The sequence below is a fragment of the Oncorhynchus keta genome, chromosome 27 (assembly GCF_023373465.1).
Source record: "Oncorhynchus keta strain PuntledgeMale-10-30-2019 chromosome 27, Oket_V2, whole genome shotgun sequence".
NCBI lineage: Eukaryota > Metazoa > Chordata > Actinopteri > Salmoniformes > Salmonidae > Oncorhynchus > Oncorhynchus keta.
In genome coordinates this window covers 29,337,073-29,362,023 of record NC_068447.1, presented here as the reverse complement: position 1 = coordinate 29,362,023, position 24,951 = coordinate 29,337,073, and the positions used below count along the sequence as shown (strand labels likewise).

The 24,951-nt window shown below is 43.1% G+C and overlaps 1 protein-coding gene across 2 annotated transcripts in view; it reads left to right on the top strand.

Moving 5' to 3' along the window:
* Positions 1–24,667, top strand: part of LOC118359731 (ephrin type-B receptor 2-like) — a 55,584-nt gene extending 30,917 nt beyond the window's left edge. Inside the window, exons 4-15 of one of the 2 annotated variants that reach the window (XM_035738386.2) lie at positions 9,982–10,137; positions 12,003–12,338; positions 15,548–15,672; positions 15,763–15,925; positions 16,081–16,254; positions 16,545–16,658; positions 17,019–17,266; positions 18,529–18,744; positions 19,480–19,629; positions 19,892–20,085; positions 20,455–20,610; positions 20,853–24,667. In XM_035738386.2, coding sequence (XP_035594279.1) covers positions 9,982–10,137; positions 12,003–12,338; positions 15,548–15,672; positions 15,763–15,925; positions 16,081–16,254; positions 16,545–16,658; positions 17,019–17,266; positions 18,529–18,744; positions 19,480–19,629; positions 19,892–20,085; positions 20,455–20,610; positions 20,853–20,961 — 2,141 coding nt within the window. In that variant the 3' untranslated portion in view covers positions 20,962–24,667. Of the gene's footprint in view, positions 1–9,981; positions 10,138–12,002; positions 12,339–15,547; positions 15,673–15,762; positions 15,926–16,080; positions 16,255–16,535; positions 16,659–17,018; positions 17,267–18,528; positions 18,745–19,479; positions 19,630–19,891; positions 20,086–20,454; positions 20,611–20,852 lie in introns of both variants that reach the window. The other variant, XM_035738385.2, reaches the window with a different exon arrangement.
* The last annotated feature ends 284 nt before the right edge of the window (positions 24,668–24,951 follow it).

Below are 24,951 nucleotides of genomic sequence, written 5' to 3'. Positions count from 1 at the left end.
GCTGGCTATGTAGAGGAGACAGAGTGATAATGGTGGAGGTGACCTATCGGGATATTGCCACTCCTGAAATCAGCTTCTCTGAGACAAGTGCCTCTTCTTCGTCTCTGACAGAGCCTATTAGTGCAGACTGTGTGTTGTGTGTGCTTGCAAGTGGGCCTATTTATAGCCTATACGGTGGGGAAACACAAACAGCTTCTCACCCTATTACGAGAATGTCCCCTCAGAATGTTAGCGACATTGCTTGGCACTGGCTTTTCTCTACCTGCTACTGGACCAAAGTCAGGCACTGTTTAAAAATTGACCTTTGCTACATGTCCTGTTTTGTTAAACTCTTGATAAGGGCAAAGTAACATTTTGACTGCTCCAGAATAGTATGCCACATCAGGTTGACTCATTCATTATTTCATTTTGTAAAGAGAAAGTGTCTAAAGAACATGATTATTAGGTGTTTTCAGTTTCATTTTTTACTGTAGCATCACATAATGTAATCCAACACTTACATTTTTTTCAATCTATAGATATTTTGTAGTGACATCTATTTCCATAAGGCATATACCTAATTAAGCACTTAAAATCTTAGAGAGTATTTGTAGGTTACCTGCACGTATATCTCCATAGCAATTCTATTTCAAAACCTAGTTCGATTTCATCTTTCTAACTTCCAGTTCACATACAGTAGAATCTCCAGCCTAGATATCCTGTCAGTGTCTACATTTCCTGAACAGCCTGATAGGACAGAGAGCCAGACCTAATCTCTGCTGATTGGTGGCTGTCCACACAGTTGTTACTGGGGGCAACCCCTTTTGATGGAGTGCAGGTGTGCCGTTGTCATTGCCGACAGACTCATTGATCAAAGGTTTCTCGAGGAGCGGAGCTGTCGTCCCTCCGGCTCCAACTGCCTATCCAAGGATCTGCCTCGAACAGACACTTCCTGTCAGTGGCGATATCACTTCCTCCCGGCTCTCCTTTCTCTCTGCCGGGCCACGATGAGAGAAGTTGGGCACCAGAACGAGACAAAGGAGAGAGAGAGAAAAAAAACTCTCTTATCCGCCCTGTAACATGCCCTGGACTCAATATTTGTAAAGCATTCATTATTTGCGGTTGACCTATTCATTATGAAGTGATGTACACCCGATAATTACACACCCTCACCTACCAAAAGTCAAAGGTTTATGGACGTCGTTGACCATATAGGCTAATTAATGTAGCGTGGATGGGAATAGCCGCACAGAGAAGTGGGATGTCCTTGTGTAACAGTGTCACCAAATGACAGTGTGCTCAGTGCTCTTGCACATCAACTAACACCTGCTCAGATAGGTGCTGCCAAAACCACATTGATGGGAGCGGAGGGGCACTCACACCCACAGCACATAAAGCCATTGAAGTGATAATGACAGTCGTAACAACATCAAAAACATCATAATAATGATAATACTTATAGAGTGATTATCATAAATTATGCTCAAACTTAACAGAATATTGATAGTTACATGGGAGGGTTGATCACAATACATTAAGTTAGATCAAATCAAATGAACAAGCTTTCAAAGGGACTCGCAAATAGAAACAGATTTTTGCATAGTTTCCCAGTAAAGAGAGTGAGAGTATTTTGTAGGTTTCACCACAGTAACCAGCGTTTTTGTGGCAGCTGTGGACTCCAATGAGTCAGCAGTGCTGTTAAGTAAAAAATACTTTAAAGTAATACTTAAGTTGTTTTTTCAGGTATCTGTACTTTACTTTACTATTTATATTTTTGCCTATTTTTACTTTTACTTAACTACATTCCTAAAGAAAATAATGTACTTTTTACTCCATACATTTTCCCTGACACCAAAAATATTTGTTTCATTTTGACAGTAAGATGGTCCAATCCACACATTTATCAAGAGAACATCCCTGGTCATCCCTACTGCCTCTGATCTGGCAGACTCACGAAACACAAATTATTTGGTTGTAAATCTCTTAACAATGCTAATGTTGCTAGCTCTTAACAATGCTCATGTTGAATTTATACATCTTGAATCGATTCTATCGTGCCCAGAAACCTGTCTGAGTGTGCCCATGGTGGCTATCTGTCAATAACAATAAATAAATAAAAATAATTTTAGCAATTCCATTTACTTTTGAGTATATTAAGTATATTTAAAACCAAATACCTTTAGACTTTTACTCTAGTATTTTACTGGGTGACTTTTACTTGAGTCATTTTTTATGAAGGTGTCTTTACTTTTATTCAAGTATGACAATTGAGTACTTTTTCCACCACTGTGAGTCAGTCACGAACATACTCATTGAATCTTCCTCTGGTTCCTCTGGTTCTTTATGGATGGATGGTGTATTGCCTCCATAATGATCATGTCATATTTTATTCACACGATACAGTATAATACAATACTTTGGTTTACTTTATGCACTGTAGTGTATGTGATTTGTCTGTTTTACTATTTAGCCTGTGTAAATAGCTTTCATTACTCTGAATTGATGTTCTAGGTTGTTGCTGTAAATGAGAATGTTCTCAGTCAACTTACCTGGTAAAATAAGGGATACATGTTAGTATTTTGTTTTGAAGGGAACCATGTTTTAACACCTACTCGCCACACCTTACGTCAGTGGGAATGCCAAAGCGGGAATGCCAAAGCCTGTTTCTATGTCTAATATGATTTGACACTGTTCTCGTGGTCACACATTTACGGATCACTCACCCGCTGGTGTACACACCTGGACACACACACACACACTGTACACAATGCACACATGCATCAATACACATACACACTTACAGGCCTGCGCAGACACACACAGACAGACTCACTCACACCACAGTACACTAGTAAGACCAAGAGATCTAAAAAACAATAACAGCAAATAACAGCAAAAGGAAATGGGTTCTTATTACAGGTGACAAAGGAAGCAGGAAAATCACCTCTTGAGACCGGTATTTCAGGCGACCGGGAGAATATTGAAATAATAAAGGCAAACACAGATGAATAGATATATAAAAAATGGAGGAGGTGTTCCCTGAATGGACAGTTAACACTACTTATTTCTTTACTCAGGGCATGTAACTGCTGAGCCATGAAAGTACAATCAGCTTGATGTTAAAGACTGCTCACAGCCATATATGAAACTGCTTTTTGTGTGTGTGCGTGTGTGTGCGTGTGTGTGTGTGCGCGTGCGCGCATGCGTGCGTGCGTCTGTGTGTGTGTGCCGCCGATAAGCAGTAAAGTTCTGATTAGGGCTGTTACGGTGACCGTATTACCGCCCCACCAGCGGTCACGTGTCATGACGGCAGTCAAATTCCACGTGACCGTTTAGTCACGGTAATTAGGCTTCTCCAAGCTCTGATGCTGCTGATGGTCATTAGTAGCCTACCGAACTTACCAACTTCCCTGGTACCCCGCTCTCTATTGTCCCTGTAATCAAAAATCTAATCAAACACTTGATAGCCCATTGCTCAACATTTCTATAGGCGATGCAATTGTGTGAGAATACGGAGTGATGGCCTTTATTAAAAAGAGGAGGATCCCATCAGCTTTCTATAGGCTAGGCCTACTCTATTTATTTCTCAACTTTCCTAATATTAAGCACATTGCTTCTCTTTACAACACGAGTATAGCCTCCCTGGAGGAAAAGCATCCTCCAGTTGCTATTTAAGTGTATAGACATGTCATTTGTCCCGCTGCCCCTGTTTCGAGGCAGGTGCATGATAATGGTCCATTCTAAATCAAAACAAATTTCACACATATATTATTTAGTATATGTAAAAACAAGATTACATTTAGAATAGTGTGATAATATTAGCCTATCACTTGTGAATGATGCCCAGCTTAATGGAAAACAACACGTTTTTTTGCAAATCATAGTCACACATGCCTTTTTTTTAAAATACTCAAATGTATCCCTTATTTTACCAGGTAAGTTGACTGAGAACATTCTCATTTACAGCAACAACCTGGGGAATAGTTACAGGGGAGCTGGGGATGATTAGGTGACCGTGATGGTATGAGGGACAGCTTGGGAATTTATCCAGGACACCAGGGTTAAAACCCCTACTCTTACGATAAGTGCCATGGGATCTTTAGTTACCACAGAGAGTCAGGACACCTGTTTAACGTCCCATCCGAAAGACAGAACCCTACACAGGGCAATGTCCCCAATAACTGCCCTATGGAATTGGGGTATTGTTTTTAGACCAGAGGAAAGGGTGCCTCCTACTGGCCCTCCAACACCACTTTGAGCAGCATCTGGTCTCCCATCCAGGGACCAACCCTTCTTAGCTTCAGAAGCAAGCCAGCAGTGGTATGCTGCAGCCAAAATATTTAGATAAAATATGTATCAGAATTAAAGTGGCCAAGTAACTTCTTAAAATTAAGCACATTAATCTGCTTTACAACGGCTGTAGAGCCTAACTGGCATACTTACACAGCAAGTGAGTTTCAAGTTTGGGGAAGATAATTTCACCATAAAATGCACCTTTATAATAAAAGCACTATATGCATAATCACATTTGTGGTCACTTTTGAGAATGGTGTTTTCCTGCTACTGGAACATACGAGCATATAGCCTACTGCCGTGTGTGTGTTGCTGCACTTATAATGTGAAGAAATAGCCTAATAGTTGATCAACATTTGAAGCTAAACGTTCTCATCTGTTTCACCAGGTACATTGCTTAAAACAGTTTTTTTGATGCTAGTGGTTGTATTCATTTGGGATCTATTGCATCTGACTATGGACGGTGGAATATGTATTTCTCTCCCAAAATACAATAGGTCAACTTTTGTACAATGGGGGATAGTAGATTGACATAGGCTAGTGCTTTTGCTGTTCGTTAGGCCTACTCATCTTGTTGGCTGACGGAAATTAAATGTGGATAGTTTTTCCAATATCTTCAATATGCACCTCGGAATTGGATGAAATAATATAATATAATGCCATAGAACTGCTAAATGAACTAGTGTAGCCCACATCCATTTGGCAGAGCCAGATCAGGACCTAATATAAGGACAACTCAGAGTATGCTATTCTGTTCTTCTGAAATATACATTTTCTTCATGTCATGTTTCTTTAGACCTGTTAAAATAAGTAATGGATTCATTGTGATGGTGTAGGCTGTATTACATGGATTTATTAGACTTTTTAAAATGTAAATGTTCCAAACGTCTGCATCGGTGGCTTGTAGGCTATGCGTGGAAGCCAGGAGATGCTAAATGTTTTTATGTTAGTTAACGGTCAATTATAGTGAGACTGGCAGTTATTTGCTTGACAATCATTGGCTGACAAAATTTCATGACCGCCACAGCCCTAGTTCTGATCGAGCCATTCAGACACATTATTTAATTATTATTTTACAATACCATTGTATTTCAGAGTACTTCACCATTAAAAACACATTATTTTATTTAAGCAACTATTAATAGCTTGACATTTCGTCCTGATGATGGTTCTGATGAAGTGGCCGACCCACAACCGTTGTTATTGTTTTTGTTGAGGAGCATCTCTCAGCATGGTAAAAAGAAATGCAGTACATATTGTGCTCTTCTATTGCGCGTGCGATAATGTCAGATGGGGAAAAACTGGTGTTTGCACGAACTTCTTTGTCTTTGCAATATCGCAAACGGGCGTGGCTGTTTCACCATTAAGGATTACCGATTTAAATAAAATGATATGTTTTTAATGGTGAGCAAGCATTGTACCCTTTATTTTATTTGTATTTTATTATATTAGATGAGTTTATTTGTTTAGTAGTCACATGCACAGGGTATTTGTAAATGCAGGTTACAGTGAAATTCTTAGAATGTCCGAGAGGGAATGTCCATAGGGGGAGCAGCAGGGAGGGATATGAGAAGTGGATGATACAACATTTGGTTGCACCTCAGAGTTGTTGGTTGAGCCCCCTCCACTTCTATCCATATTTTACAGTATCTGAAATTAATTTGATAGAGAGCTATGAATGCTTGGTGATACGGTACGCTCATCCATTTCTAACAGGCAAAATCAATGTTCCACCACAAGCCTCAGATGACCCATTTCAGATATGTCAATAGCTCTCCACAAGATTTAATGATGGCTGTTATTTAGCCTTTAGTTTGTTATTCATTACTGTACTGTAGGATTCATAACACATTTATCTCTGGAGGGTGTTGTGGTAGAAATAGAATTTCATAGAAATAGAATGAGTAGAATGGGAAAAAGCACCTGAGATCACTGTAATTTGAATGCATCCTCAGTGACTTCAAAGGGGAAAGCCATTCTAGTAATTATATTTCTATGGTGGTAGGATCCAGGATCCAAGATCTAGGGGCTGGGATGACATTGGTCCATACTATATTTGAGTGTGCAACTTTCTTTCTTTATTGAATGACTCTCTGTCATAGAACTGTCAATCCCCTCTCCTTTTTCTCCCCCTTCAGTCCTCCTCTCTATCTAGGTCTAGCCATGGGGGTTCCCTGGACCCTCTGCCAACAGACTCTTCCTTTTGTCTTGTCACACTGGCTGTCCTTTGACCGCCTAGGATTCCTAGAGCTTCTCATTGTGGAAGTGGAAGACAGGACAGTTATTCAAAGAGGGATGATGTGAGATACCTCCCACTGGGCAGAAACTGGTTGAATCAACCATGTTTCCATGTAATTTCAACAACAAAATTCAATGTGAGGACGTTGAATCAACTTGGAAAACTGATTGGAAAAAGTCATCAACTTAAGGAACTTTAAACCTAAATACAATGACAGGGCGATTTTTTCAATTTAATTTCATATTGAATTAACGTTAGTGGAGAACTCAACCAAATGTAAATTGAAACTCGACGTTGAACTGACGTCTGTGCCCAGTGGGTTTGTTAGGGAGTGTTTGGACCTCTTGGGAAATAAGACAAAACCTAAATGAATTCTCTCTGCAGATGACTTCGTCAACCATTTTGAAAAGAAGGTCGACGACATCCGATCCTCGTTTGCTAAGTCAAACGACACCGCTGGTTCTGCTCACACTGCCCTACCCGGTGCTCTGACCTCTTTCTCCCCTCTCTCTCCAGATGAAATCTCGCGTCTTGTGACGGCCGGCCGCCCAACAACCTGCCCGCTCGACCCTATCCCCTCCTCTCTTCTCCAGACCATTTCCGGAGACCTTCTCCCTTACCTCACCTCGCTCATCAACTCATCCCTGACCGCTGGCTACGTCCCTTCCGTCTTCAAGAGAGCGAGAGTTGCACCCCTTCTGAAAAAACCTACACTCGATCCCTCCGATGTCAACAACTACAGACCAGTATCCCTTCTTTCTTTTCTCTCCAAAACTCTTGAACGTGCCGTCCTTGGCCAGCTCTCCCGCTATCTCTCTCAGAATGACCTTCTTGATCCAAATCAGTCAGGTTTCAAGACTAGTCATTCAACTGAGACTGCTCTTCTCTGTATCACGGAGGCGCTCCGCACCGCTAAAGCTAACTCTCTCTCCTCTGCTCTCATCCTTCTAGACCTATCGGCTGCCTTCGATACTGTGAACCATCAGATCCTCCTCTCCACCCTCTCCGAGTTGGGCATCTCCGGCGCGGCCCACGCTTGGATTGCGTCCTACCTGACAGGTCGCTCCTACCAGGTGGCGTGGCGAGAATCTGTCTCCTCACCACGCGCTCTCACCACTGGTGTCCCCCAGGGCTCTGTTCTAGGCCCTCTCCTATTCTCGCTATACACCAAGTCACTTGGCTCTGTCATAACCTCACATGGTCTCTCCTATCATTGCTATGCAGACGACACACAATTAATCTTCTCCTTTCCTCCTTCTGATGACCAGGTGGTGAATCTCATCTCTGCATGTCTGGCAGACATATCAGTGTGGATGACGGATCACCACCTCAAGCTGAACCTCGGCAAGACGGAGCTGCTCTTCCTCCCGGGGAAGGACTGCCCGTTCCATGATCTCGCCATCACGGTTGACAACTCCATTGTGTCCTCCTCCCAGAGCGCTAAGAACCTTGGCGTGATCCTGGACAACACCCTGTCGTTCTCAACTAACATCAAGGCGGTGGCCCGTTCCTGTAGGTTCATGCTCTACAACATCCGCAGAGTACGACCCTGCCTCACACAGGAAGCGGCGCAGGTCCTAATCCAGGAACTTGTCATCTCCCGTCTGGATTACTGCAACTCGCTGTTGGCTGGGCTCCCTGCCTGTGCCATTAAACCCCTACAACTCATCCAGAACGCCGCAGCCCGTCTGGTGTTCAACCTTCCCAAGTTCTCTCACGTCACCCCGCTCCTCCGCTCTCTCCACTGGCTTCCAGTTGAAGCTCGCATCCGCTACAAGACCATGGTGCTTGCCTAGGAGCTGTGAGGGGAACGGCACCTCAGTACCTCCAGGCTCTGATCAGGCCCTACACCCAAACAAGGGCACTGCGTTCATCCACCTCTGGCCTGCTCGCCTCCCTACCACTGAGGAAGTACAGTTCCCGCTCAGCCCAGTCAAAACTGTTCGCTGCTCTGGCTCCCCAATGGTGGAACACTCCCTCACGACACCAGGACAGCGGAGTCAATCACCACCTTCCGGAGACACCTGAAACCCCACCTCTTTAAGGAATACCTAGGATAGGATAAAGTAATCCTTCTCACCCCCCCCCCCTCCTTAAAAGATTTAGATGCACTATTGTAAAGTGGCTGTTCCACTGGATGTCATAAGGTGAATGCACCAATTTGTAAGTCGCTCTGGATAAGAGCGTCTGCTAAATGACTTAAATGTAATGTAAATGTAATTCAATAAGAGGAAACATGTTTTAAAAGAGGCAAACACTCTTTCAATACAAGAGAATCATGTGGTAATAGTGGGTATAATAAATATACTACAGTATATATTTGTTCCCACTGGCATGACACAGACTGGATAAATGCACCCCAGAGAGGTCTGGGATAGACTACCACGTCTCTGCCAGTGTCAGACAGTCAGAGAATGTGTCCCAAGTGGCACCCTATTCCTTTATAGTGCACTACTCTTGACAAGAGCCCTATGGGCCCTGGTCAAAAATAGTGTACTATATAGGGAATAAGGTGCCATTTGGGACACATCCAGAAAGTTGAGGAAGTGACAGCCAGGAATCTAATTGCTTTCACACCATCTTGATTGGATTAGCTTGCAAAGCTGGAGGCTGTAGTAACCTTTACACATTTATTTTACCCTTATTTTACCAGGTAAGTAGACTGAGAACACATTCTGATTTACAGAAACAATCTGGGAAGTAGTTACAGGGGAATGGAGGGGGGATGAATGAGCCAATTGGAAGCTGGGGATGGCCAACTGACTTGCCTAGTTAAATAAAGGTTAAATAAAAAAAAAAATTAAAGTTGGTATTTCACATCACTTACCCCTGTTTCAGATGACACACTCCATGGTTTTTGTAGGATATTGGTTAGCAGTATGTGCTGTTTGGAACAAAGGGTTCTACACAAACTACAAGTGTACAGTGAGACATTGTGGGAAATCATGGAGGAGAATATATGATGGAGAGTAGTAGCCTCAGAGTAGTAGCCTCCTATGGTGGTAATATTTTGCTACCGATCCCAATAAGATTTGCTACTGATCCCATTCTCTCTCTTTAAACCCTACTTCAACACAGTTGTAGAATATGTATAACCATTCAATTCCAGACCTCCAGATTTCAAAGTCTCTTTGACTACGCCTCACTCTGTTCTTCCAGAGTTTCAAATGCCGTGAGACAAAAACCTGAGACAACCAACCTAGACTCCTGGAAGGTATATTTTATTAACCATATGAAGAAGGACATGCCAAAGCTTATTATGTCTGTGCATTTCAAGACCAATATTTTATTATATGTCTGGAAATGTGTCTTTCTATCGACTTTGTACCCTTTTTCCTCTCAAGCTGTCATGTTGTAAAATGACTGGAGAATGCCATTTTATGTCACTTTAGTATAATAAGTTCATTCATAAACTCTCTCTCTCTAACTCCCTCTGTCTTTCCCTCTCCCTCACTCTCTCTCATCTGCAGCGTGTGGCTCGGGGTTCTTTAAGTCTTCCCAGGGGGACCACCTGTGTCTCCAGTGTCCCATCAACAGTCGCACCACCAACGAGGGGGCCACCAACTGTGTGTGCCGCAACGGGTACTACCGCAGCGACTCGGATCCCCCGCAGATACCCTGCACCAGTAGGTTTCTAGTCCTTACAGTTCCACATACTCTCTATGGGTGGTACTACACAGTGCTAAGGAAAGACACAGTAGAGATTATCATACAGCAGTCTATTTAGTAGGCTTTTGTGTATATAAGTATTGTATCAAAATTCACATTTTAAATAATTAATTGACAAATGCTCCCAGGACATTATGGGCCATTATCAATTGTTGAATTGAGTTTTCATTTTGTCTATGAATTTACTAACAGAATCCATCAGCTCAACCCTAATAATGTAAATGCAGGCCTTATGTGGCATTCCCTATAGAAAAGCACCTGTCTAGCGAAAACAGAATGATTCTGTTATACTGTATGTTGTGCATAATGCAATGAGCACAAACAAAAGTGCTAACCTTAAGCGAAGTCTTTTCAACTTTAACTTTTGTACCAAGACTCCAGCTCCACTCATACATTTTCACATAAAAAATACCAAAGTCATACATTCTTCTAGGTGCCCAAGGGCGAAACAAGGGTTATGTTTCATTCCAACAGCACTGAACTGTTGGAATGTCCCTTCCATTCTCTTCCATTGGTGCACCAGTCCGACATGGACCTCCGAGAAAATATCCTGAGAGATTTGCATAAGCTTGTCCATTATGAAGGGGGCAGCTGTTTTGAATGTGCAAATGGGGTCTCGGTCACAAATGGCACCCTTTTGCTTTTATAGTGCACTACTTTTGACCAGAGCCCTATGGACACCCTATGGGCCCTGGTGAAAAGTAGTTCACAAAAAAAGGCAATAGGGTGTCATTTGGGATGTAGCCAGGGCCACAATGGAGATATGGCCCTCAGCGGTCTCTCTCTAATTGAAGAGGCAGAAATGAGCATGCAGGGCCATTCATTGTGTCTCTCAGATTCCACCAGGACGCTAGTTAACTACCACACTGCTCTTTTCATCGCTCTCTCTTCCTTCTACAGAAAAGTTGATCTGAAGCCTGATGGACTTGAATGGAGCTCGTGCAAATTAATTTAGTGTCTGAATAAAAGTTACATATCACAACATTTCTATTTGAAATCTTTTGGACATCAGAGCAACCTTGAGGTAATCTTATTTGAGTCAGAAAAATATCTTCATATGATATGATATATACAACCTTGCAGAGAGCATATCCAACTGACTGTCTCTTAGAAAAAAATACAAACATTTGGAACCAAGACTAAAAAACAACTGATGTTGGCACAAGATGGAGTTAACGAAAATGTACGCTTAATCCAGTATAAACTAATGTATTGAATTTATTATACAAGTGACAAAATTCACAAATTCTGCAGCACAATGACAGAGTCATGTCTTAAGTGTAAAACTAATGATGACTCAATAACCCATGCTTTCTGGGAATGCTAGAAAGTCCGGAAGTTGTGGGCGGAGCTAGAAAGTTGGCTGTCAGAAGTATTAACAATGTAACCTTTTAATCCGTCTGTCTGCATATTGTAAGACGTGTCATATTAGGGTCTAATGACATACAGGATGGGTTGGACCATTCTCTTCTCATCACTCATCTTGAAAAAACTGCTAAAAACTTGGAAATCTATCAATGGGCCATCATTATCACAAAGGAAAAATCAAATGATTTATTATTTAAATATTAAAAGTGTGTGGGCTGCAGAGAGAAGCAAAATGCCGTTTCAGGCCATGTGGTCGGGAAGTGATACATGCACTAGAGATGGGGGGTGGGAGAGCTATAGAGACAGGGTGGAGAGCTATAGTACAGGGTGTGGGTTGGGTTGGAATCAGACGCTGAATCCCCTGTAGCTCCTTATGACCACTGTCTGGAGTATAAACCTCATCATCACTGATCCTCCCTGAACTCTTCTTTATCTCCCCCCTCTCCTCTGACAGCCATCCCCTCCGCGCCCCAGAGTGTAATCTCGATCGTGAACGAGACGTCCCTGAGGTTGGAGTGGAGCACGCCACGCGATGGCGGGGGCCGCGAGGACGTGGTCTACAACATCATCTGTAAGAGCTGTGGAGGGGGCCGGGGAGGCTGTACACGCTGCGGGGACAACGTCCAGTTCATCCCTCGTCAACTGGGCCTGACGGAGACCAGCGTCCACATCAGTGACTTGCTGGCCCACACGCAGTACACCTTTGAGATCCAGGCGGTCAACGGGGTCTCCGACCAGAGCCCCTACTCACCACACTACTCCTCAGTCAACATCACCACCAACCAGGCCGGTAAGGGAGACAGCCGTTCATTCACTCTCCTCTCAAAGTACTGCGTTATAGTGTGACGTTCAGTGACGAGATATTATCAGGAGTGTGTTCAGTCTGATAAGGAGAGGCACAGGAAATATTACACCTAATATGGGTTTAGATATTTTGATGGTACTTTGCAAGGGCAAGATCTGTATAAGTAAACCTGTATGTCATGTAGTACCAATGAACAATGTCTGTGTAAGGATGCCTAAGCAATATTTATTGACAGATGGTGTGACCCTTATTAGTATTGAGTGAGTTCAATTGCATTTAGTTCAATTGCATTTAGGGCACTTGAAATGCAGTATTCAGACATGATTTATTTATTTGTTGAGGTTCAAATTTCAAATGGACTGGGTGTTAGGTAGTGTTGGTATTAGGGCCAGGCTATACACTTTCTACTCTCTGCCCTTAACACTGTAGTCTTTTCTCCACTGCACTAGATGTCAGTCCTAATTACTGTCTGGGATGGGACTGTGAAAAGAGCAAACTCAGGTTCCCATGAGCCCCAGTGTTTTTACAGGGTATAACCAAAAGCACTAATGTTACATAAACATGCCCTAATTAAGCCCTCATTAGGAAAGACCTTGTGTGTGTGTGTGTGTGTGTGTGTATGTATGTCTTTGCCTACAAAGTGAATTTTTCAAACACCAGAGTGAAAACAAATACATTATTACTTGTGAGCGTACCAAGTAATTAGGCGTCACTCTAAAGCGGGAAGGTGGAATAAACGAGTTAGGAGTAGGTTTTTCTGATTGAACACGGTTCTCTATTGAGGGTATTTTGTCAACAAAAACATTCTAACAGAATCAATGAAAAATCTTCCAAGGAAAAACACACATCTTCTTCTCCAGATGAGACAAGAACACAATAGGATAATCTTTAAACTACAACAAACATAAATCACAGGTTTGTCACCATCACCATCATTGTAGAACAGGGCTCCGGGCAGCCGAGCGGAAATGGAGGAAAACTCGCCTCCCTGGTTCTAAATTCCAAGCATCTGCCTCTAACCCTAGGAAGCTCTTTGCCACCTTCTTCCTCCCTCTCTGCAGATGACCATCTTTTGAAAAAGAAGGTCAGAGACACCGCTGGTTCTGCTCACACTGCCCTACCCTGTGCTCTGACCTCTTTCTCCCCTCTCTCTCCAGATGAAATCTGGTTCCATGCCCGCTCGACCCTATCCCCTCCTCTCTTCTCCAGACCATTTCCGGAGACCTTCTCCCTTACCTCACCTCGCTCATCAACTCATCCCTGACCGCTGGCTACGTTTCCGTCTTCAAGAGAGCGAGAGTTGCACCCCTTCTGAAAAAAACCTACACTCGTCCCTCCGATGTCAACAACTACAGACCAGTCTTTCTTTTCTCTCCAAAACTCTTGTCCCGCTATCTCTCTCAGAATGCTTTGTTGATCCAAATCAGTCAGGTTTCAAGACCATCAACCGATGAGACTGCTCTTCTCTGTATCACGGAGGCGCTCCGCACTGCTAGTATTTTCTCTCTCCTCTGCTCTCATCCTTCTAGACCTATCGGCTGCCTTCGATTCCTGTGAACCATCAGATAGTCCTGTCCACCCTTCCGAGTTGGGCATCTGGCTTCCCACGCTAGTGCGTTATCTGACAGGTCACTCCTACCCTTCTGGCGTGGCGAGAATCTGTCTCCTCACCACGCGCTCTCACCACTGGTGTCCCCCAGGGCTCTGTTCTAGGCCCTCTCCTATTCTCGCTATACACCAAGTCACTTGGCTCTGTCATAACCTCACATGGTCTCTCCTATCATTGCTCAGACAGGTGACACACAATTATCTTCTCCTTTCCCCCTTCTGATGACCAGGTGGCGAATCGCATCTCTGCATGTCTGGCAGACATATCAGTGTGGATGACGGATCACCACCTCAAGCTGAACCTCGGCAAGACGGAGCTGCTCTTCCTCCCGGGGAAGGACTGCCCGTTCCATGATCTCGCCATCACGGTTGACAACTCCATTGTGTCCTCCTCCCAGAGCGCTAAGAACCTTGGCGTGATCCTGGACAACACCCTGTCGTTCTCAACTAACATCAAGTCTTCATGCTCTACAACATCCGCAGAGTACTGACCTGTGTCACACAGGAAGCGGCGCAGGTCCTAATCCAGGCACTTGTCATCTCCCGTCTGGAACTGCATCGTTGGCTGGGCTCCCTGCCTGTGCCATTAAACCCCTACAACTCAGCAGCCCGTCTCATTCCCAAGTTCTCTCACGTCACCCCGCTCCTCCGCCTCTCCACTGGCTTCCAGTTGAAGCTCGCATCCGCTACAAGACCATGGTGCTTGCCTACGGAGCTGTGAGGGGAACGGCACCTCAGTACCTCCAGGCTCTGAACACCCAAACAATGTACACTTCAGATCCACCTCTGGCCTGCTCGCCTCCCTACCACTGAGGAAGTACAGTTCCGCCAGCCCAGTCAAAACTGTTCAGTGGAACACACTCCTCACGACGCCAGGACAGCGGAGTTCACCACCTTCCGGAGACACCTGAAACCCCACCTCTTTGGAATACCTAGGATAGGATAAAGTAATCCTCACAAAAGATTTAGACACTATTGTAAAGTGGCTGTTCCACTGGATGTCATAAGGTGAATGCACCAACCTTGTAAGTCGCTCTGGATAAGAGCGTCTGAAATGACTTAAATGTAAATGTAAATCTTGTTTTGACCATCTTGACCATCTTCCAGAGATAGTTTTCCCCTTCTCTGCTGGTTCCATTCTCTCTTTTATAGGGGAAGGAGAGTATGTCATTAGTACCGTCAGCTGTGCTTAATTGACTCTGGTTACCTTGTCTCCCATGCTTTGTTGGGCTACTATCCATGAGCCCAGCCTGCCCTCTAGTGGTCCTTCCACATACTATTAGTATTTTCAGTGAATGGGTGACTGTAATAATACTCCATCTCTGATGCTCCTGGCTCTATTGTTCCTTGCTGCATCATTAGTCTTGTTCTTGATTACCAGGGGATTTGAAAGCTTCTTCCTAGTGTTGTAGTAATGTCACTAACCTTAACCCTTCTCTCGCTCTCTCTCTCTCTCTCTCTCTCTCTCTCTCTCTCTCTCTCACTCACTCACTCACTCACTCACTCACTCACTCACTCACTCACTCACTCACTCACTCACTCACTCACTCACTCACTCACTCACTCACTCACTCACTCACTCACAGCACCATCGGCCGTGTCGATTATGCACCAGGTGAGCCGGACACCTGACAGCATCACTCTCTCCTGGTCCCAACCGGACCAGCCCAACGGCCTCATACTGGACTATGAGCTGCAGTATTATGATAAGGTGAAGTCAGTTGACAGGTTTTACTGCTGTAATTCAAACAGTGAGCCAATCCAGTCTTACACCCTCTGTGTGTGTGTCTGTGTGTTCCAGAGCATGGCGGAGTGGAACTCATCGGTGGTGCGCAGTCAGACCAACACAGCAGTCATCCGTGGCCTGAAGCCCGGAGCTATATACGTCTTCCAGGTACGGGCTCGAACAGTGGCCGGATTTGGACGCTTCAGTGGAAAGATGTACTTTCAGACCATGACCGAAGGTACGCCATTCGAACCAGTGTTTTTCAAACACTTTTGAATTACATTGCCGAGTATATGGTATAGTCCCAAAAGTTCAACATTACAGAGTAGGCCAACCTTGTAGAGTCTTGTAGACGTTAATATGGAATGGGTTTGTTTTGTTGTGTATTTTCAGAGGAGTACAAGTCCAGCTTTCAGGAGAAGCTCCCCCTCATCATTGGCTCAGCTGCTGCAGGTGTGGTCTTAATCATCGCTGTCGTCGTATTGGTCATCGTCTGCAATCGAAGAAGCTCTGAGAGAACAGAATCTGAATACACAGACAAGGTCCAGCACTACACCAGTGGCCACAGTGAGTAACATGGTTTACAGACAACCTTCTATCCATGGGAAATGGGTTGAAAAGTGGAGTGAACCATTTGTTAAGGAATAACACTACCATCCTGGGGACAATGGTGACATTTTCATTAGATGTGGAGTACTGGAAGTTAAAGGTTACTACTACTGTATCTAACCACCTGTATCAGGTCTAAGCCCAGGCAAGGTTCCAGTTACTGTTTTCTGTAGCCAATACATACTGCCAGGCTGTATATTATGCATATCCTCTGTTTTTTCTCTGTTTCTCCTTCCAAGTGTCTCCAGGAATGAAGATCTATATTGACCCCTTCACTTATGAGGACCCCAACGAGGCAGTGAGGGAGTTTGCCAAAGAGATTGACACCTCCTGTGTCAAGATCGAGCAAGTCATTGGCGCAGGTAAAAAATCAACCGGTGAAGGTGAAAACCCTATATACTGTACATTATAACATATACGTAATAACACAGATTGAGCTTAGTCCTGGACTACAAAGCATTCTCAATGAAGATTCTCAGTTGAAAGCACTTTTTAGTCCTTGACTAGACTTAATCTGTGTCTGGGAAACTGGCCTATAAAATGTTATATTGATATACAGTGTAGATTAAACCTAATAATACATTGTAAAATTTTCTTACAGTACATGTAAGATATCCAAGTGACAGTCCCATGTCATAGCACTTGGATACATCTTATAGTGGTGTATCAGAGTCCTTTGCTGGTGGACAGTATATCTGAAACCTGAACCTGTTATTGTTCAGGAGAGTTTGGGGAAGTGTGCAGCGGGAACCTGCGTCTCCCTGGGAAGAGAGAGATCCTGGTGGCCATTAAGACACTGAAGGTGGGCTACACAGAGCGCCAGAGGCGGGACTTCCTGTCTGAGGCATCCATCATGGGTCAGTTTGACCACCCCAACATCATCCACCTGGAGGGCGTGGTTACCAAGAGCGCCCCCGTCATGATCATCACTGAGTTCATGGAGAACGGATCGCTGGACTCCTTCCTCAGGGTCAGTACAGATGTAGGATCTTAATTTGATTGCCTTGTTACAGGAGAAGTTTCCTAGTGTATTTTGAGGTTTGAAAAGGCTCCTGAAGTTTGCAATTTCCACAACATTGTTTGCACTTCATTTAAACCCCACAAATTGATATGATGACGTTGAATCAACATGGAAAAGTAATTGGATTTGCAAAAAGTCATCAATGTAAGAGTATTTTGAACTAATCCAATGATATGGTGAAATGTTTAGTTCTTCAGTTTATTTAGTAAATATTTTTTTAACTCATTCACCTGTTGTATTCAGTGCATGTGACAAATAAAACATGTGAGCATGAAGTACCTAAATGACATGAACTACGTGCACCGGGACCTTGCTGCCCGCAACATCCTGGTCAACAGCAACCTGCTGTAGAAGGTATTTGGTTGATTTCACGTTGAATTCATGTTTGTTGACAACTCAACCAAATGTAAATCAAAACTAGACGTCTGTGCCCAGTGGGGATTTTCCCTTACGGAAAATGTAGCAAACTGGCCCAAATGAAGGTCCTAGATAGGTAGTTCAGTGGGCCTCAAAGTTGGGCATCTCAATACTCTGGAGAGATCTCCTGTCCTTTTCTACTTTCCTTCCTTCTTCCAAACATGTATCTGGTTAAAATACATCAGGTGGCTTTCACCTGTCTTGTCTTTTGGATCAGTGCAAACAAATGGAAAGTGGACTAGATTAGGAAATGAGTTGAGGAGTCACCTAAAGGCTATAGATCTCTGCCTTATCTCATGAGTGAATTTCAGAGATAATAGAATCAAAACTATATTTAGATGTGAAGCATTATAGGTCATATGAAATATCACAGTAAGCATACAGATTTTTCAACTGTTTTCAACATCAAGAACCCAATGGATTCAAGAACACAGTGGCTGTCTCTCCTTCACATCTACACTTAATAGCTTTTTGGTTTTTGATTAGCTCTGGTGGGTCCCTCCCGGGCTGGCCCAGGTGTGAGGTGTGTAGAGTGGGCTTAGTTAGATCCGGTGAGCTCACAGACCCGGGTGAGAGGATCAACCAGACGCTCAATTTTGTGTGGCTAACAATGCTAGGGGAACTAATATGAGAACCTGCCACATTTTTTTGAATGTGTAACACATATCAGAGAATATAGCATACAACATAACATAGCATAACATTGCTTAATATAGCTTAACACATCAGAATGGCATATCATAGTATAACATAACATAGCATAGCAATATAACATTTCAGTGTTTTTTTTAAAGCAAAATGACGGGCAGTTCACGGTGATCCAGCTGGTGGGCATGCTACGTGGCATTGCGGCGGGCATGAAATACCTAAATGACATGAACTACGTGCACCGGGACCTTGCTGCCCGCAACATCCTGGTCAATAGTAACCTGGTGTGTAAGGTGTCTGACTTCGGGCTCTCGCGGTTTCTGGAGGAAGACACATCAGATCCCACCTACACCAGCGCCCTGGTGAGTGTGGCTCTGTCCCAAAATCCATACTTCCATACTATATAGTATGAAGCAATGTATTTTGGGCAAGTTAGACCCCACAAACACCAGTGTCCTGGTGAGTATGGCTCTGTTCCAATCATAAGAATATATTATATTTCTATGGTTCCAATTTACACACTAGAATACCATTTATTCTGAAGCAATGTATTGGGCATGCATTCTAAGTGGTATGCTAGTATGGAAATATATCAGGTTTGAGATTATACATGCAGGATGCATCCTAGTAGTCTAATGTGGCTTCCTTTTCTCGGCTCATTCCTTTCATCACCACTGATTTGCAAGCATAGGACACAGGAAAGCAATATCAGTGTCTTAACAAAGGATTTGCTTTTACCTGTCCAGTGCTATCAGATCAGTGCAGAAGAAGACAATGAAACATCGCCACTTCTTGAGACTACTGAGATCCACCCACAACCTATGCTTTATTTGCGGGCTGCAGTCTGGTTTTCTACCCTTCTCCTGAAGTGTGCACTGAAGTACTCCTTATAGATTTAAATAAATGGTCTGGTTTAAGAAATATGGTGGAAACTAAGTCAGCCTGGAGAAGATGATCTGCTTAATGACCAAAATGTAACTCCCTTCAGGCATATTTGCACCAATCCAATACTTCTAAATGCATGAGGGGAGTGACCAAGTGCACGGTCCTGGCTGAAGGGTAGAGAATTGGTACAAAACACTTGTCTGTCTTTACAGGGAGGGAAAATCCCTATCCGATGGACCGCCCCGGAAGCCATTCAGTACAGGAAGTTCACCTCCTCCAGTGATGGGTGGAGCTATGGCATCGTCATGTGGGAGGTGATGTCATACGGAGAGAGGCCCTACTGGGACATGAGTAATCAAGATGTGAGTATCCAGGAGGAGTCATTATCATCATCGTTTCACCTACAATATTTAGTCCTAAAGCAGATTGTTGCAGTCACTTGGAGAAAACAGAGAGAAAAGGGGGGAGGCAGCAATTGAGACAAAGAGACACATTCAGAGAGAGAGAGACTGAGACAGTCTTACTATACATTTGATTCAGGCTGTATTAACCACATGGGAAGACCAACAATTTAGGCCAAGGCCTCTATTTATTTTCTTATCAATCTGTGCCAATGCCCTGTAGGTGATCAATGCTATAGAGCAGGACTACCGGTTGCCCCCGCCCATGGACTGTCCTAGTGCCCTGCACCAGCTCATGCTGGACTGCTGGCAGAAGGACCGCAACAACCGGCCCAAGTTCAGCCAGATTGTCAACAACCTGGACAAGATGATCCGCAACCCCAACAGTCTGAAGGCCATGACGCCGCTGTCATCAAGGTAAGGCACTCACGGGCTGTGTCCCAGTCATCTTAAATAGCTTCCATCCTTTCCTAATCTCCTTTCCACAATGCCCGACCACACATTTTAGTGGACTCTCCGGTCCAAGGAAAGGACTTAAGGAAAGGAAGCTGTAAAGGACAGACTCATGCACTGTTTCATCTGAAGCTCTTTGATTCACTGTTTCTTTCTCTTTAATCCTTTGTTTTGGGTTCTCACTGGGTTCTCAATGGATTTGTTTGGGTTCTCACTGGGTTCTCAATCGATTTGTTTGGGTTCTCACTGGGTTCTCAATGGATTTGTTTGGGTTCTCAATGGGTTGTTATTGGGTTTGTTTGGGTTCTCACTGGATTCCTCTCCTGTTTCTAGTGTGCACCTACCTCTGCTAGACCGCAGCACGCCTGACTTCTCCAGCTTCAGCACCGTGGATGAGTGGCTGGATGCCATCAGGATGGGCCAGTACAAGGAGAACTTTGCCAATGAGGAGTTCACCAGCTTCGATGTGGTCTCCCAAATGACCACAGAGTAAGTTAACCTCCCCAGACACCCTCCCCCTGCTAAATGTGTCCTAGACTGTGTTGAATGTGTTTTAGATTAATCTTAATGTGTCATAGACTGTGCTAAATGTGTAGTAGACCTAGACTGTGCTATCTGTGCTAAATCTGGCCTCATAGACTGTGCTAAATGTGTCATTGACTGCTGTGTTGCTGACTTGCTAAATGTGTCATAGAATGCTGTGTTGCTGATTGCTTTCTCTCTCTCCACAGGGACATCCTCCGAGTAGGGGTGATGCTAGCAGGCCACCAAAAGAAGATCCTGAACAGTGTCCAGTCCATGCGGGCCCAGATGAACCAGATAACCTCTGTGGAGGTCTGACCTCTGACCTCTAGACGAGTAGGACACCAGACTATACCAGACCCCCAGCCTGGTCTCCCTGTCAGACTGTGACCCGCCACCCCCATCAGACCCCTTTCTCTAGACCATCCTCCCCTGAGTTCAGTCAACAGTCTGCAGCCCGTACTGTACGGTCAGTCTGGTCAGTTTGCAGTCGTGCTCAGTCCACAACCACCACCCCCTCGTATGTTACGTCTGTCTCTAGTGCTGAGCCTACGACAGTGTCCAGACTGTGTCCAGTCTCCAACTGCAGCCTGCCTGTGTTGAGTGCACAGCTGCAGCCCCTCCCTTTGTTTGTAGTAGGATATTGTTTACAGTCTATTAGTTGGATATGATTTCTACTAGTCCCCAGACTGAAACTCAACAACAAGACTGCCCTTTAAAAGGGCTATTAAGAGAAGGTTGGGACTAAACTTCATAGGACTTAACTCTCATCTTTCACAGTGAGGTTCTGAGGGTATCAGCGACTCCAACAATATGACCAGTACTCTGAATGGAGTGGATGGAAAAATTGTAGACTACAATACAGTTCCATAGACTTTATGGATGTAAAATGAAATGACTCATCTTCTGGAAGCATCAGACTCAGCGTTCTTGTGAATAATGCTCTCTTTTGACAATTTGAAAATTGTGGAGATTATATTTCTGTTTGCTATCTACAGTACCTACACTTCTAATCTCTTGAAAATACGTTTTGAAAGTTAAAAAAAAAAACCTTTGAACACACTACTTCCAACAGCCCAAAAGAACCATAATATAAATGTAATGTACTGTGCATGTCATTGTCTGGTACATATCAGATGCACTTGACTCTCTGTCTGCAGACTATGCGCTGCACGTAGCGCCCCGCTGTTGCTAGGGTTCTCAGTCTGTGTCTCAATTTACTGTGGAGAGTTAGAAAAGTAGATTACACAAGGTGCAATTTTGGAATTTGGTTGTGCATCAGCAGTTCCAAAATTATTGGGACATTTTTACAATTTTTGTGGTTGTTTTAGCTCTATACTCCAGCACTTTGGATTTGAAATGACACAATAAGTATGAGGTTAAAGTGCAGACGGTCAACTTTATTTTGAGGGTATTTTCATCAATATCAGGTGAACCGTTTAGAAATTAAAGCACTTTTTGTACATTGTCCCCACATTTTAGGGGACCAAAAGTATTGGGAGAAATTCACCTATATGTTTATTAAAGCATTTGCTATTTGTTTTGGTTGTGTTTCAGATGATCTAGAAATCTATGGTAAATAATGTATTGTGTTATTTTGGAGTCACTTTTATTGTAAATAAGAATTGAATATGTTTCTAAACACAAATAATGATGAGTGAGAAAGTTACAGAAGCATAAATATATCTCTCTTCAAAAAAGGCTAACCTCCCATGTTATATGAAATGATAAGAGGGTAGCATGTCTTGAGGGTATGATATTTGTGCATCTAACTTTCTCACTCATTATCACTCATGATTCATTCAGGACTATCAATAATCATTGTATCATCCACATTAATGTAGAAGTGTTTAGAAACATATGAAACATACCCTCAAATGTAAGCTGACAGTCTGTACTTTAACCTCATAGTCATTGTATAATTTCATATCCAAGAGGTTGGAGTACAGAGTCAAAACAACAACAAAAATTGTCACTGTCACAATATTTTGGAGGTCACTATATTGTCAGTCAGTGGCAGTCACTCAATTAGCCCATGTCAGCTAACCAAATCTTGTTTAGGGTCCCCAAAAGCCTAGGGGCTCTCCGTTGTTTCTCTCTCTTCTGGGAATCACAGGTTGCCATAGCCACTGAACCATGTCGGCCATTTTCATTGTTTTGGAGTTCTGCTCCGTGCAATCTTTGCTTCAGTGAGTAGTTTTTTTAATGTTTCTATGTGCACCTTAATGATGAAGTAGGATGGGCGCTACCATGACTTCTCCCATTACAAAATTGTTGTGTGCAAAGTTTAGATTACGCTTTCCTTTTGCCCTCCGCTATGTTTAAAGGATCTCATGTGAATACCAATGTACTTTGGTCCTGTCATGAAAAAGCACTTGCCCTCCCCTTTATGGTACATACAAAATGGCTGCCTTAGGTTATGCAGCCAGGTGTTCAAAACTGTACTTGCACAAATTGGTAGCCTCTGAAGCTCCACAGGTGGGAAATGATCAGAAAAGGAGCCTGCTGGTATTTAAAAGACTTCACAGAACACTGTGCTCATTTGGTTGGTTTTTAAATAGTTTTTGTTTTTTGTTTTTATACTGCTACATATGATCACCTTTGACAGTATGGAGCTGTGAATTGTCACGTAATCTGGGGTTATACACTGCCGGCATATTGACATGTATATACTGTTGCCGTTACTATTTAAAAAGCTAGAACACGTGTTTATGAATCGTCTCAGAGAAAAGTGGGGACTTTTTAAAGAAATGGATGAAAGGTCATTTGAAAAACGTACGGGCTTTAGTTTTTGTTGTACTGAGAGGTAGGGTATACGTCTTCCTCCTATTGTGCCAGCACAAATCACAACAAGTTTACACGTTGATACTCCGTCCATAACGTACTGAACTTGAGGTTCAGGGATCAGCAGGAAAACATTTGAAATGTTTTTGAAAAGTGTTGTTCTAAGCAGCCAAAAGATACTAGACAAGTAAATCCAGGATATTGCAACCTCTGGTCTTTGAGTGCTACAGTGTCTGCATGCTTCCATTGTCTCAGCACTTCATGGATAAATCCCAATCAGCCATTCCATAGGGCATCTCACATAGCATTTAATAGTTATAAATAAGGTACTAATTAGGAGAAACCTCAATGAGACAACAGTGTTATTAAAATGTTATACTACTGCTACCCAACCAACAAACTCTGATTTTCTTGGGAAAAGAGACACTCCCCACTTCAATGAATAGGAATATGTTCTTCCAAAGACTATCATCTGCAGTTCATTACAGACACATTGTCCTCATCTTATTATGTATTATCTGTTGTTTAGCATAGCTTCTCATCAAGGTACAGCTTGTACATTAATGTGTTGGAAGCTTTGCTATTTGATCATATAGGATAGCCCCAGACACTCATTTACTTTGTTTTTATAGGCCTAGCATAACAAGTGGGGAGGCAATGTACTATACAAGACCTGAATTTGTGAATGAAGGAAGACTGTCAAATCAAACAAATCTTTATTTGTTTATTTTTTTTGCTTCTGTCAACAAATACACTCAGAAAGAACCTGCCATCTCTGTGTGTGCCATTTGCTAACAAAAGAAACCAAAATGGACGCTTCTACTGTAACCTCAAGTCAATATTGTTGTGCCCTCTCTATATGACCACATTTAAGTTTTTGTCATTCTCTGTGTGTAAAAAGAACTCTCATTCCCATGTTAAAACTGTACTATTACTATACCTCTATACCGTTATAGGACCTTTTCCACATTCTTTCACGTTTGTCCTCCGTCCTTGGTCTACCAGCCCCCCCTCCCCGTCCAGTCCTAACCACTGTGATTGCATTGGGACGTTTTGTTTTCTGTATAAATGTACATTGACTGTAACCCTGTGAAGGATGTAACAATTTTAATTATTTGTAATACTGTTATTTGTCTATTTTATTTTAGAAAAAAGACAAAACAAAAGAAAACAACATCTACAACAACAAACTGAAAGCCGGTACAACTGTTTCAATAATAATAATAAAATATTGGTTACATTCCGTCTCAAAGTACTTTTATTTTCTTCAAGAACCTTTCCCCTTTATCTTGCATTACATTTATATTCACCAAATAAAGATCTTATCCCTTACTATTTTTTATATTTGACCATGTCTTCTACCTAATGTGTTTTATCTTCACTGTAAAATGACTGGTCCTGAGACTGTAAAGGACACATTGAACACAAGAGGGAAGTAGAGACCACTCTAGGATATTTGTCCAACAATGTCAACAGTCAAGTTGCTTGTCTGTTTGTTTTTGCATTGGTGAGCATTTGCCTGAA